The following is a 14,102-nucleotide window of genomic DNA, read 5'->3' as shown; positions in this document are numbered from 1 at the left end:
ATAAAATCACTCCCTACAAATAAAAGTCCAGGACCAGATGGCTTCACAGGTGAATTCTATCAAACATATAAAGAGGAATTGGTGCCCATCCTCCTTAAACTCTTTCAAAAGGTTGAAGAAGAAGGAATACTCCCAAAGACATTCTATGAGGCCACCATCACCCTCATTCCAAAACCAGACAGAGATACCACCAAAAAAGAAAACTATCGCCCAATATCATTGATGAATATAGATGCAAAAATTCTCAACAACATCTTAGCCAACCGAATCCAACAACATACCAAAAAAATTATACACCATGACCAGGTTGGGTTCATCCCAGGTTCACAAGGATGGTTCAACATACGCAAATCAATCAACATCATACACCACATTAACAAAAAAAAAGTCAAAAATCATATGATCATCTCAATAGATGCAGAAAAAGCATTTGACAAAGTTCAACATCCATTCATGATCAAGACCCTCGCCAAAGTGGGTATAGAGGGAACATTCCTGAATATAATCAAAGCCATTTATGATAAACCCACAGCAAATATAATCCTCAATGGGGAAAAACTGAAAGCCTTCTCACTCAAATCTGGAACAAGACAGGGATGCCCACTCTCACCACTGCTCTTCAACATCGTTTTGGAAGTCTTAGCCACAGCAATTAGAAAAACAAAAGAAATCAAAGGCATCCATATAGGAAGAGAAGAGATCAAACTGTCACTGTATGCAGATGACATGATTCTATACCTAGAAAACCCTAAGGACTCAACCCCAAAACTCCTTGAACTGATTAATAAATTCAGCAAAGTGGCAGGATATAAGATTAACATTCAGAAGTCAGTTGCATTTCTGTATACCAGCAATGAAACATTAGAAAAGGAATACAAAAATACAATACCTTTTAAAATTGTACCACACAAAATCAAATACCTCGGAATACACCTGACCAAGGAGGTAAAGGACCTATATGCCGAGAACTATAAAACCTTAATCAAAGAAACCAAAGAAGATGTAAAGAAATGGAAAGATATTCCATGTTCCTGGATTGGAAAAATCAATATTGTGAAAATGGCCATCCTACCCAAAGCAATCTACAGATTCAATGCAATCCCTATCAAATTACCCATGACATTGTTCACAGAACTAGAACAAACAATCCAAACATTTATATGGAACAACAAAAGACCCAGAATCGCCAAAGCAATCCTGAGAAACAAAAACCAAGCAGGAGGCATAACTCTCCCAGACTTCAAGAAATACTACAAAGCCACAGTCATCAAAACAGTGTGGTACTGGTATCAAAACAGACAGACAGACCAATGGAACAGAATAGAGAATCCGGAAATTAACCCTGACACCTATGGTCAATTAATCTTTGACAAGGGAGGCAAGAACATAAAATGGGAAAAGGAAAGTCTATTCAGCAAGCATTGCTGGGAAACCTGGACAGCTGCATGCAAAGCAATGAAACTAGAACACACCCTCACACCATGCACAAAAATAAACTCCAAATGGCTGAAAGACTTAAATATACGACAGGACACCATCAAACTCCTAGAAGAAAACATAGGCAAAACACTCTCTGACATCAACATCATGAATATTTTCTCAGGTCAGTCTCCCAAAGCAATAGAAATTAGAGCAAAAATAAACCCATGGGACCTCATCAAACTGAAAAGCTTTTGCACAGCAAAGGAAACCCAAAAGAAAACAAAAAGACAACTTTCAGAATGGGAGAAAATAGTTTCAAATGATGCAACTGACAAGGGCTTAATCTCTAGAATATATAAGGAACTTATACAACTCAACAGCAAAAAAACCAATCAATCAATGGAAAAATGGGCAAAAGACCTGAATAGACATTTCTCCAAGGAAGATATACAGATGGCCAACAAACACATGAAAAAATGCTCCACATCGCTGATTATAAGAGAAATGCAAATCAAAACTACCATGAGATACCACCTCACACCAGTCAGAATGGCTATCATTAATAAATCCACAAATAACAAGTGCTGGAGGGGCTGTGGAGAAAAGGGAACCCTCCTGCACTGTTGGTGGGAATGTAAACTGGTACAGCCACTATGGAGAACAGTTTGGAGATACCTTAGAAATCTATACATAGACCTTCCATATGACCCTGCAATCCCACTCTTGGGCATCTATCCGGACAAAGCTCTACTTAAAAGAGACACATTCACCCGCATGTTCATTGCAGCACTATTCACAATAGCCAGGACATGGAAACAATCCAAATGTTCATCGACAGAGGATTGGATTCGGAAGAGGTGGTATATATACACGATGGAATACTACTCAGCCATAAAAAAGGATGACATCATGCCATTTGCAGCAACATGGATGGAACTAGAGAATCTCATACTGAGTGAAATGAGCCAGAAAGACAAAGACAAATACCATATGATATCACTTATAACTGGAATCTAATATCCAGCACAAATGAGCATCTCCTCAGAAAAGAAAATCATGGACTTGGAGAAGAGACTTGTGGTTGCCTGATGGGAGGGGGAGGGAGTGGGAGGGATCGGGAGCTTGGGCTTATCAGTCACAACCTAGAATAGATTTACAAGGAGATCCCGCTGAATAGCATTGAGAACTATGTCTAGATACTCATGTTGCAACAGAAGAAATGGTGGGGGAAAAACTGTAATTGTAATGTATACATGTAAGGATAACCTGACCCCCTTGCTGTACAGTGGGAAAATAAAAAAATAAAATTTAAAGAAAAAAAAAAAAAAAAAAAGACTTGTGGTACCCTCAAAATCATACTATATTAGTTTTCAATTCAGTCTTGTATCTGGTTTAAAAATAAAGAAGTGTATAACTGGATTTACATAGCTGACATTTACAAAATTATCTACTACTGTAACTTCCTACTGCTATAATTATAAAGCAAACACTTCACTACCTCCCTTGTTGCATGACTCTGGTCCATTCACTCTTTATCAGCACCTCAGCTGAATAAAAGTTACGGGTAAATTGTCCATATTTTCTTACTATTATATCTGAATCTTCGATTATCTTGTTTTTATTTGTTTGTGGTACTTTGAAAGTGAAGGCTAAGTTGATGCTAAGTCCCCTGAGTTCCAAGGATCATTCTTCTTGATCTCACCTTGTAGTACCACTTATTCCCTTCTGGTCACTAGGATCAATTGCTCTTCCAAGTACAGTGATCACTGTCACATCAATGCATGAAGAGTCCAACATGGCCACAGTGCAGTGCCAAACTCCAATTAATCAGAACATTAAGGTGTTTCATTGGAGAGTATGACATCCTTGTGCACTTAAATTTCTAGATATACTGAGTACAAGGTTATGGGTAGGGAAATTAAATTGCTGTGGGCTATTTAATGTTGCAATAGTTCAACAAGCTGGGTTACTCAGAGTTCTCCAAAAATCAGACACCAAAGTGGAATTAAATGTGAAAATTTTCATTAGGGGAAATAATCTGCCTGTATCAGAGAAAATGGAGAGGGAGCCAGAAAAAAAAAAAGCAGTGCCATCAACATGATGCACATCTGACCACAAGTGAAGAAGAGATGGAGGAAGGATGGAATGTTTTTTTCTTTACAAAAGAAATATCAAATTGGTTGTTTTCTCATCTACATCATTCCATGAGAACCACCTAATCTATGAGACATTGCCACAAACATCTGAACAACAAAATACTTCATTACAGTCTAGAGTTTGTGGTATATTAGGAAATTGCTTCTATCTTGTCTCTGAGACAGACAAATCTGGCTTTCTGGCTTCTTTGTTTTGTTTAGTTTTTTTTCAGTTGGATAGTCCAGGTTTAAATGTAAACAAAAGCCAACTTATCATGTGATGCTTATAGTATCTATTTGCATCCTAAGAAACAGTGTCATAAGTCTAGAACTAAGAACTTCTGAGAGCTGTTATCTCCTCTATTCCTGAAGGTGTAAGTACAGAATGAGGTTATGAACACTGGAGAGGGGACTTGGAAATGGGTGACCTGGTGGGAGTTATGGTCTAGGTGCAGGAATAGAGTCATCTGAGGTATCTTTGCAAGAAAGAGGAAAAGGAGAACTACTCTGACCTCACATCCTTTCCTGCCATTGGCAACCACTGAATAAACCTCTTAAGTAGGTAGAGAGTGCAAAGGAGCCCATTGATACCATTGATACAGCTTAGCATCCTGAAGAAGCAAAGAGGAGGTTAAAACTGTAGAGACTGGATTTGGAAGGACAAAGGAAAGATATTCAATAGATGTGAAGATATCAATATCACTGAACATAAGTGCTTTAATCTGAAAATATGTGCATATGAATATATGCAGTATATAAAATAAATGTGTCCACTTAGATTTATTTTGAATTCTATCCAATTTGAGAAAGTGAGTATTAGAATTCTGACTGATTATATTTCACCAGGGAATTGTCTCAAAAAATAAAGATTCTCCATCATTGAATAGTAACTAATTGGTCAACATACAAATTTTTAATTGTCTTGTTAGTTATTTCCCAAGCCTATGAAATCCTAAGGGGCTGCAGAAATCTAAGACTCTGGAGATTCAGAAACTGATTTAAAAAAAAAAAAGATTCTGGGACAGGAAAATTTGAACTCTGTTGAAGTGATGGTGTTGCTGAGAATTTCAGGTAAGTTGCTTAATTAAGATGTCAGGTGTAGATGGAAAATTTTATTTATTCCTCAAAATCAGTCTTAAGGTCATTTAAATACTAAGATATAATATGTCTATAAAAATGGCCTCTCTTGAAATATCTCTCCATTTTCCTATTGCAATTTCTGAACCTGCTAGAGAGTTCACATGAAAAATAACTTTTCTCACTATTAGAGACAAAAAGAAAAATTAATATACAAAAAAGGACAAGGGATGGGGGAAACCCTAAATGCACACACCCACACACCCACACACATGCATGTATGTGAACACACACACACACACACACACACACACACGCATGTGCGCATATGCACACAAAAAACAAGCAAGCTACTATCAGGAACCACTTACGAAAAAACCCAGCATTGTTGGTATCCTAAGAGCAAATAAAGTACCTGGATAAAGCAGCAGTGATTACTAGAAATTATTATTCTAAAGTCCATAAGACATAAAAAATGTATTAACTTCTTTCAGTTTAATATGCCTTAAGAAGCACAAAGTCATATGGTATTTTTGAGAAGAATTCCAGATAAGACGAAATTATTTCTAAACATAAAATGTTATATTTCAATAATTTTACTAGGAAATGCATTATCTATCTTAAAACAAAAATATATGTCCTGATGTTCAACATCCATAATTACTAGAGAAATGCAAATCAAAACTACTATGAGGTGCCACTTTACACCAGCCAGAATGGCCAACATCAGAAAGTCTACAAACAATGAGTGCTGAAAAGTGTATGGAGAAAAAGGAACCCTATGACACTGTTGGTGGGACTGTAAATTGGTACAACCACTTTGGAAAACAATATGGAGATTCCTCAAAAAACTAAAAATAAAATTACAATATGCTCTAGCATCGCCAGCCCTGGGCATCCATCCAGAGAAAAACATTGCTCAAAAAGATACATGTACCCCAATATTCATTGCGGTACTATATACAATAACCAAGACATGGAGGCAACTGAAATGTCCATTGAGAGAGGAGTGGATAAAGATATGATACATATACCAAATGGGATATTACTCAGCCATAAAAAGGAATGAAATAGTGGCATTTGCAGCAACATTGATGGATCTAGAAATTATCATACTAAGTGAAATTAGTCAAATAGTGAGACAAAAATGACATATACTATCACATATATGGAATCTTAAAAAAGGATGCAATGAACTTATTTTCAGAACGGAAACTGACTTACAGATTTTGAAAAACTCATGGAAACCAAAGGTTGTAGGGGAGGGATAGGCTAGGGGATTGAGATGGAAATGTTGTAAAATTAGTGCGTGATGATGGTTGTACATCTATAAATATAATAAAATTCATTTAATTTAAAATACATATGTAAGTCCTTAGGAAGAGTAACATGTTTGCTGGTTATTAAGTACAGCCAATTTACCATAGTGTTATGCTTCTGATTAAAAATACAGAACCCAATTCTTCAAGGGGATCTCTGCTCAAGGAAATGTGTGAGCCATCTTGTTTAGCATTGGCATTAGGTTTTAAAATAAATCTATTGATAGCTCCTCTTTTTAAATGCAAACATTATTTTGTAGTTTTTTTTCCCTTTTTAGGGCTGCACCCACAGCATATGGAACTTCCCAGGCCAGGGGTCTAATTGGCGCTGCAGGGTGCCAGCCTGTACCACAGCCACAGTAAAGCCAGATCTGAGCAATATCTTTGGCCTATGCTGCAGCTTATGGCAACACTGGATCCTCGACCCAGTCAGTGGGGCCAGGATTCAAACCTGCATCCTCATGGCTACTAGTCAGATTCGTTACTGCTGAGCCACAACAGGAATTCCTTAAGTGCAAACATTATTGAACACATATTTACATTTATTAACTTCTTGAGTCTTCACAACCTTGCAATGCAGGGAAGGACTCCTATGATAAGGAAGGATAAAGACGCAACAGACACTTATTGCAGCATTTTTCAAACTTGATCTTCAGACAACCTTCATAACAACTACTTGGGCTGCTTTAATGAAAGCTGGTTCCTGGATCCCACATCTAGCCTCCTGAATTAGGAACTCTGGGTTGGTCCAGCTGAGTCTTTTATGTACCTGTGGTTATTTGAGAATTTATGAGGTATCAGGCACTGTGCTTAGTCTTTTCTTAAGTTATCACCTTTACAACAACACTAAGGAGAGATGAGCTATCCTTGTTTTACAATTAAAGTGTAGCTTTTACAATGTGGACTAGTGGTGGAGAAGTTGAATTCTTGTTAATTCCCTGAAAATTAAGTGCTTTTTCCATGATACCCCAACCATCTTTGGTTTGAGCAGTCAGTTCAATTTCTGAGGCATGCTTCCTATTCATCATGACATAAAATGCCAGAAAATCTGTTGCTGTCATGAAAAACATCTTCACTGCTGACAGAAATAAAAACACACAACATGAGAGCTATGAGTTTCATTTTTATCAGGTGGTACATACTAGGCCTATAGCCTGGGAGATGCCCTATCAATTAGCTCTGAGGAACTGCTCTGAAGAGGTAAAGGACAGGAGGCTCAGCACATATGTGATTTTGGAGAAGTGGTATGTGCAATTAAACACATAGCTTGGCAGAAAGTTAGTGCTATTCATGAGGCACAGATCTCTTAGTTAATGATGTTAGTGCTCTTCTAAATATGAGTTGGAAGAAATTATAAAATTTTCTCCTGAAAATACCTCACTATCAGAAGGCCTGTTCTGCCAGAACACAGAGCACAAAGTGCCTCACTCCTGATCATCACCTTGAGCTCCTAAGCATGTGTTGAAGGATAGTGATAGCAGTGGCTGATGACTCAATCCTTGTAGACCCAGATGGGGAGTGACATTTTTTAGCAGGCATCACAGATGCACTCCTTCTGGATGAATAAATATTTGGTAAGGCTATTTTGTAGGCAGATTTCTTTGTTCCTTCCTATTGCTATCTACAGGGAACACAAATGACCTGGGATTACTAGTGTCAGGAAAAACATTTGTGATACTAGACAATTCTAACAATTTAAGGATAAAGTGACATCATTAAAAGTCACCTAAAAAATTGATATTATTGGCTTGTTTCTCTTCCCAACTCATTCTTTCATTCTTGTTTATTCTTTCATTCATTAAATATGTATGAGTGTCTACCATATCCCAGGTAATATTCTAGGCACTGGGTATAGAGTAATGAATGGAACAAAAATTCTTACTCTCATGGGGTTTACTTCCTAGTGGGTTCCTATCTCTGTGTGACCCTAGAGATCCAATAAAGCCATAAAAAGCTTTAATGGAGGACCACATTACCACAGGTAATCTTACCACTCAGGGGTATTCTCCAGTTATTTTATTTTTTATTTCTTCACATATTTCCTAGAAGAATTTAATGAAGAGTCACAAAGTAAAATACAAAGTTGTGGGGTTTATCAAAGAAGTGATGACATCTCTTTTTTTTTAAACTTTGTAAGACCACAGCCATGGCATATGGAAGTTCCCAGGCTAGGGCCTTAATTGCAGCTATAGCTGCTGGCCTACACCACAGCACACAGCAATGCTGGATCCTTAACCCACTGAGAGAGGCCAGGGATCAAACCTGAGTCCTCATGGATTCCAGTCTGATTCATTTCCACTAATCCACGATGGGAATGCCAGAGAATATCCTTTAGGAAACATTTTTTTTAAATAAGCAGTTGGATTTAATAGTCACGAATATCAGGGACCCTCCTGACCATAGTACGTAGTAGGCAAGGATGAAAATGTTTTGCATCCATGGATAGTCCCATCCAAGGAAAAATGTCCCAACCTCTAAATCCAAGGTCTAGATGGACATTTATGATTGAAAAAAAGGTCTTTACAATTATGTGTTTACCACTTTACAAATAGATACGATTTATATTTTGCAAGGTTTTGCTGTATATCTACTAGTCTACGAATTCGAAATTGAGGAAAGATTGCCATTTGTTTTGTTTTGGCCTTTATCAAGAATTATTCACCTTGTCAGAAATATCTCATCACCAGTATAAATGCAATGCTGGGTATACGAGTTACTAACACATTCACAATGATTTTACGTATACGTGTATCCTTTGCACTAAGTGTTCCAGAATTTACATATTGAAATTCATGTTATTTTATAGTAATCATATCATTACTACCATGTAATATTAGTACTATAAGCTATCTTTCTCTTTTATCCCCTTTATATTAGATTTAAGATATATTATACATATATGCATACATATTAGTGAGGTAGGTAATTGCAAAATTGTGATTTAAAATGAAAATATTTTTGGTCATCTGGATGACAAAATATATTTTTCCTATATATTTTGTCTTTTTCCAGAGTTCTTGGCTCATAGATCTTAAAACTCTTGGAACTATCTAAGTGTTGCCAGTGATCTTAAAAAATAAGGATCTTTTGTTATGTTAATGAGTTGACTTCTGGAAATGACTTAAAGATAGGGGCTGGTTGCCAAGGAAGTCAGTCTTGCAACTGGCTCTGACCGCCAGGGAGAGGAAAGAAGCAAAGGGTTGAATTCATCACCAGTGGCCAGGGATTTGAACAATCTTTCCTATGTAATGAAGTCTCATAAAAACCCAAAAGGACAGGATTAAGACTGCTTCTGGGTTCATGATCAAAAGGAGGTGTGGGAAGGGTGGCACTCCTGGACATGGCATGAAAGCTTTGGGCCCTTTCCCCAGCCTTGCCCCATTCATTTCTTCTGTCCAGCTGTATCTGAGAGCTATCCTTTTATAGTGAACTGGTGATCTAGTAAGCAAAACATTTCTCTGAGTTTTGTGAGTTTCTCTAGCAATTTAATCAAACCCAAGAAGAGACTCTGGAAACCTCTGACAAGCAAGTTGGTCAGAAGTGGAGGTAACAAACTGGGTTTGCAAGTGGTATCTGAAGTTGTATGTGGGGTTGAATCTTTTCCTGTGGAACCTGACGCTATGTTTGGGTAGAGAGCATCAGGATTGAGGTGAATTCTTGGACACCTTGCTGATGTCCAGAGTATTGCCTGTTGTATGTTTGGAAAAAAACCCTTCAAATCAGATTTGGGGTCCCAGAGCACCAAAATGTTGTATTAACTATAAATTTCACTTTAGGAATAAAAAGGAGACATTAAAAATATTTGTTATAAAGCATAAGTTTCTGAATGTGATAGAATTCACAACTATTACTATAGATGACTTCAAATTATGATGTGTCTTTTTGAGAACTGTTCATGACTAGTTATTAAAACCAGAAAATAATGCTAAGCCCCAGGTTTTTAGACAGCAAAAGACCTACAGTTACTTCCTTTTTTAATTCGACATAACCAGATGTCTTAATTCGTTGGTCTTCACTCTGACACTTCACCCTGATTCTTAATTTGGTTTTATCTCTGGAATTTGTGGTAAATGTGCCAAAGTCTATGTTGAAAACTCCTGCAGAATAACCAAGGGATGAATTTCTTCTGTGATTGTGGAGGAAAACTGTGAAGAGGGGCAAAATTTTACCTTAGATTGTTTAGCTGAGCCTGAGAATTAAATTGGCATAAAACAGATTCACAGGAGAAAAGCATGCAAATTTACTTAATACACGTTTTACATTTCATGGAAGCCCTCATAAGGAAATGAAGAACTAAAGTGGAAAAATCAAAACGCTTTTATACAGGTTGAACAGGGAGAAGCAATTTTGGAAAAATAACAGAAGTACAGGAGGAAGAGAAAGGAAGACAACATTATTTCACAAAGAAGAGAAAGAGTCCCATTGTGGCTCAGTGGGTTAAGAACCCAACATGGTGTCCATGAGGATGCAGGTTTGATTCCTGGTCTCACATAATGGATTAAGGATATGGAGTTGCTGCAAGCTACAGCCCAGGTCACAGATGGGGGCTCCAATAGGGTGTTGCTGTGGCTGTGGCATAGGCCTGCAGCTTCAACTCCGATTCAGCCCTTAGCACAGGAACTTCTATACATCACAGGTGCACCGTAAAAAGAAAAAATAAATAAAAGTTAAAATGAATTAATTAATTAAGGATGAAGTTGAAGGACTCACATATCCCAATTTCAAAATTTACTACAAAGCTACAGTAATTAAGACAGAAAGGTACTGGCATAAGGATAGATATAAAGATCAATGACCTTCTTTGGAGAAATGTCTATTCAGGTCTTTTGCCCATTTTTCCATTGATTGAGTGGTTTTTTTTGCTGTTGGGTTGTATAAGTTGTTTATATATTCTAGAGATTAAGCCCTTGTCAGTTGCATCTATACATATATACACAATGGAATACTACTCAGCCATAAAAAAGAATGACATAATGCCATTTGCAGCAACATAGATGGAACTAGAGAATCTCATCCTGAGTGAAATGAGCCAGAAAGACAAAGACAAATACCATATGATATCACTTATAACTGGAATCTAATATCCAGCACAAATGAGCATCTCCTCAGAAAAGAAAATCATGGACTTGGAGAAGAGACTTGTGGCTGCCTGATGGGAGGGGGAGGGAGTGGGAGGGATCGGGAGCTTGGGCTTATCAGACACAACTTAGAATAGATTTACAAGGAGATCCTGCTGAGTAGCATTGAGAACTTTGTCTAGATACTCATGTTGCAACAGAAGAAAGGGTGGGGAAAAATGTAATTGTAATGTATACATGTAAGGATAACCTGACCCCCTTACTGTACAGTGGGAAAAAAGAAAAAAAAAGATCAATGATCTAACGGACAGTCCAAAAATAAACTCTTAGGTTCATGGTTTTGGTAGTAGGCTAATGCCTTCAAAAATGTTCACATTCTAATCTAATTCTTTTCCAAATAAGAAAAACAAATAGTCAATAAATATATGAAAAGATGCCTAACATTATTAGTCATTAAAAATCTACCAAAAACACAATATTATGACATTTTAAACACAAAAACATCAATAAAATCAAAAAGATAGACAATTTGTTTTAAGTAGAATAAGAGAAAATTGGAATCCTCATGCCTTGTTAATGGTATTGAAAAATAGTACAGCTGACATGAATGGTAGTTTTCAGTTCCTCAAAATGTTAAATAGAGATTCACCATATGACTTAGCAATTCAACTCCTAGGGTCTACACAGGGCAAATGAAAACACATCTCCACACAAAACTTGTAAAAGAATGTTCACTGGAGTACTGCTCATAACTGCCAAAAAGTAGACAAAAGAAAGTACCCTTCAACTGATGAATGATGACATAATGGGTAAACAAAATATGGCACAACTATATAGAGGAATATTAATAGGCAATAAAAAGGAATACAGCAATGATACATGCTGCAATGCAGATGAAAAAGGGAAAAAATAATTGTTTTAACAAGGTCTCTTTTTGTAGAATTCTTCTGGTCTCATCTTCCTGTCATTGAAAAAATATTTCTTTTTCCAGGTTTTGAGAAGACAGCTCTCACATAAGAATTTTATCTCCTATTTTCAAGAAGTAAAGGGGGTATCAGAGAATCCTTTAGGATTCTGCTGGTTTTTTTAATACTTTTAGTTCAAAATAATTCTTATGCCAAAGTGACATATGTTAGAGTGGCCTATTCTATGACCTTTCACATGTCACCACCTTCCAAACCGTGGGGACTTAGCCACATCTCATGGGCTCGGAAAAACTTTTTCATTTGTAGCTAGAAAATGGGAAACAGATTTTTTTCTCTGTCTAAATTTAACTAGCTCCTTTCCCAGTTTTTCCTCATCTAATTTTCATTTCTTAATATAAGCCAACATGAACTCAAAATATTTCTATACTTATACATTTATTTATTATGTGGTTTCCTTTCTAAATAAAGGCTCCTTAGAATAAGGGTCAGCTCTGTCAGCCTCACTGCTATATCTCAATGCCTGGACATTAAGTGCTGAAGAAATATTTACTTAGTAAATGACTAAACCCCCAAACGGCATTAAGGTTTCTTACTACTCAATGCATTTTGTTGAAATAAATATGCAAAGACTCAAGAAACATCCATCACTGGCCCAAATCACCCAAGTTTCCTGTCCAGATCTTTCTTACTCTAATAACCATAGCCTTGACCATATTTCATAGTCTTATAAAAGAGAATGCCCTTTGGTAATGGTTGAGATAAATAAAGATGTCGCTCCTATATTGGCAGGTGAGGTCTCCTTAAACCATGGAAAGAAGCAATCACACTGTCACTGAGTTCATCCTGCTGGGCTTCACAACAGACCCCGTGATGCAGCTGGTCCTGTTTGTGGCCTTCTTTGGTGTCTATTCTCTGAGCCCGGTAGGAAAAACCACCCTCATGTTGTTGATCTGTAATGATTCCAGGTTACACACACCCATGTATTTTTTCATTGGGAATCCGTCTTTTCTGGATCTCTGGTATTCCTCAGTCTACACCTCCAAGATCCTAGTGACCTGCATCTCTGAAGACAAAAGCATCTCCTTTGCTGGCTGTGTAGCCCAGTTCTTCTTCTCTGCTGGGCTTGCCTACAGTGAGTGTTGCCTGTTGGCTGCCATGGCTTATGACCACTATGTGGTCATTGCCAACCCCCTGCTTTATGCTCAGGCCATGTCAAGGACACTATGCTGCTCTCTGGTTACATATTCCTATGTTGGAGGTTTTGTCAATACAGTAATACTCACCAGCAACACATTCACGTTGAATTTTTGTGGCGACAATATGATTGACGACTTTTTCTGTGATGTCCCACCCCTGGTCAAGTTGGCATGTGATGTGAAAGACACCTACCAGGACATGCTCTACTTCCTCCTGGCCTCCAATGTCATCACCCCTGCCATGCTCATCCTGGCCTCCTACCTCTTCATCATCACTACCATCTTGAGGATCCGCTCCACCCAGGGCCGCCTCAAAGCCTTCTCCACCTGCTCCTCCCACCTCATCTCTGTCACCTTGTACTATGGCTCCATCCTCTACATCTACTCCCGCCCAAGTTCCAGCTATTCTCTTGAGAGGGACAAAATGGTGTCTACATTTTACACTGTGCTCTTCCCTATGTTGAACCCCATGATCTACAGTCTGAGGAATAAAGACGTGAAAGGAGCTCTGAAAAACCTCTTCAGGATTATGCAAACTGAAGGATAAATTGACATCTTTCTCTCAAATCAATGCTCTGTGAAAACAGACTACTTTAGGGGAAGCTTGAGGAAAAGTATTTTAAAACACCTGTTTTTCTATTTAATGAAATCCAATGAGAAATATAATGTTTCTTACATTCGTCTGTTTTGCTTTAGTGAAAGTGCTATAATATGTTCTACAAGATAGATTCAAATTAATAGTAATACAGTTTTTAAAAAACTATATAAGGGTTTAAGGCAGTATGAACAGTTTATATCACTTCTGGAATGCCAAATGATCAAATTTTACTTTACTATCTCTCTTAGATAGATCCAATTTTTTTTTTTCCCTATCGACGAGCATTAAAGCATTGGGAAGAAACTCTTACATGGTAATGGAAAAATGAGGAATGTGAAGAATTTTGTGATG

The 14,102-nt window shown here is 37.4% G+C and overlaps 1 protein-coding gene across 1 annotated transcript; it reads left to right on the top strand.

Annotated features, from left to right (window-relative positions):
* The first annotated feature begins 12,764 nt into the window (after nt 1-12,764).
* On the top strand, nt 12,765-13,700 carry LOC110258895 (olfactory receptor 9G9-like). Its single transcript, XM_021082139.1, has one exon. The coding sequence runs from the start codon at nt 12,765-12,767 to the stop codon at nt 13,698-13,700; it is 936 nt and encodes a 311-aa protein (XP_020937798.1).
* Nucleotides 13,701-14,102: the final 402 nt, after the last annotated feature.

The sequence above is a fragment of the Sus scrofa genome, unplaced genomic scaffold (assembly GCF_000003025.6).
Source record: "Sus scrofa isolate TJ Tabasco breed Duroc unplaced genomic scaffold, Sscrofa11.1 Contig53, whole genome shotgun sequence".
Classification (NCBI taxonomy): domain Eukaryota; kingdom Metazoa; phylum Chordata; class Mammalia; order Artiodactyla; family Suidae; genus Sus; species Sus scrofa.
This window is presented reverse-complemented; position numbering and strand designations above follow the sequence as displayed.

Excerpts from the sequence above, each read along its gene's own strand:
- LOC110258895 (XM_021082139.1), top strand. The coding sequence starts at position 12,765 with ATGGAAAGAAGCAATCACACTGTCACTGAGTTCATCCTGCTGGGCTTC.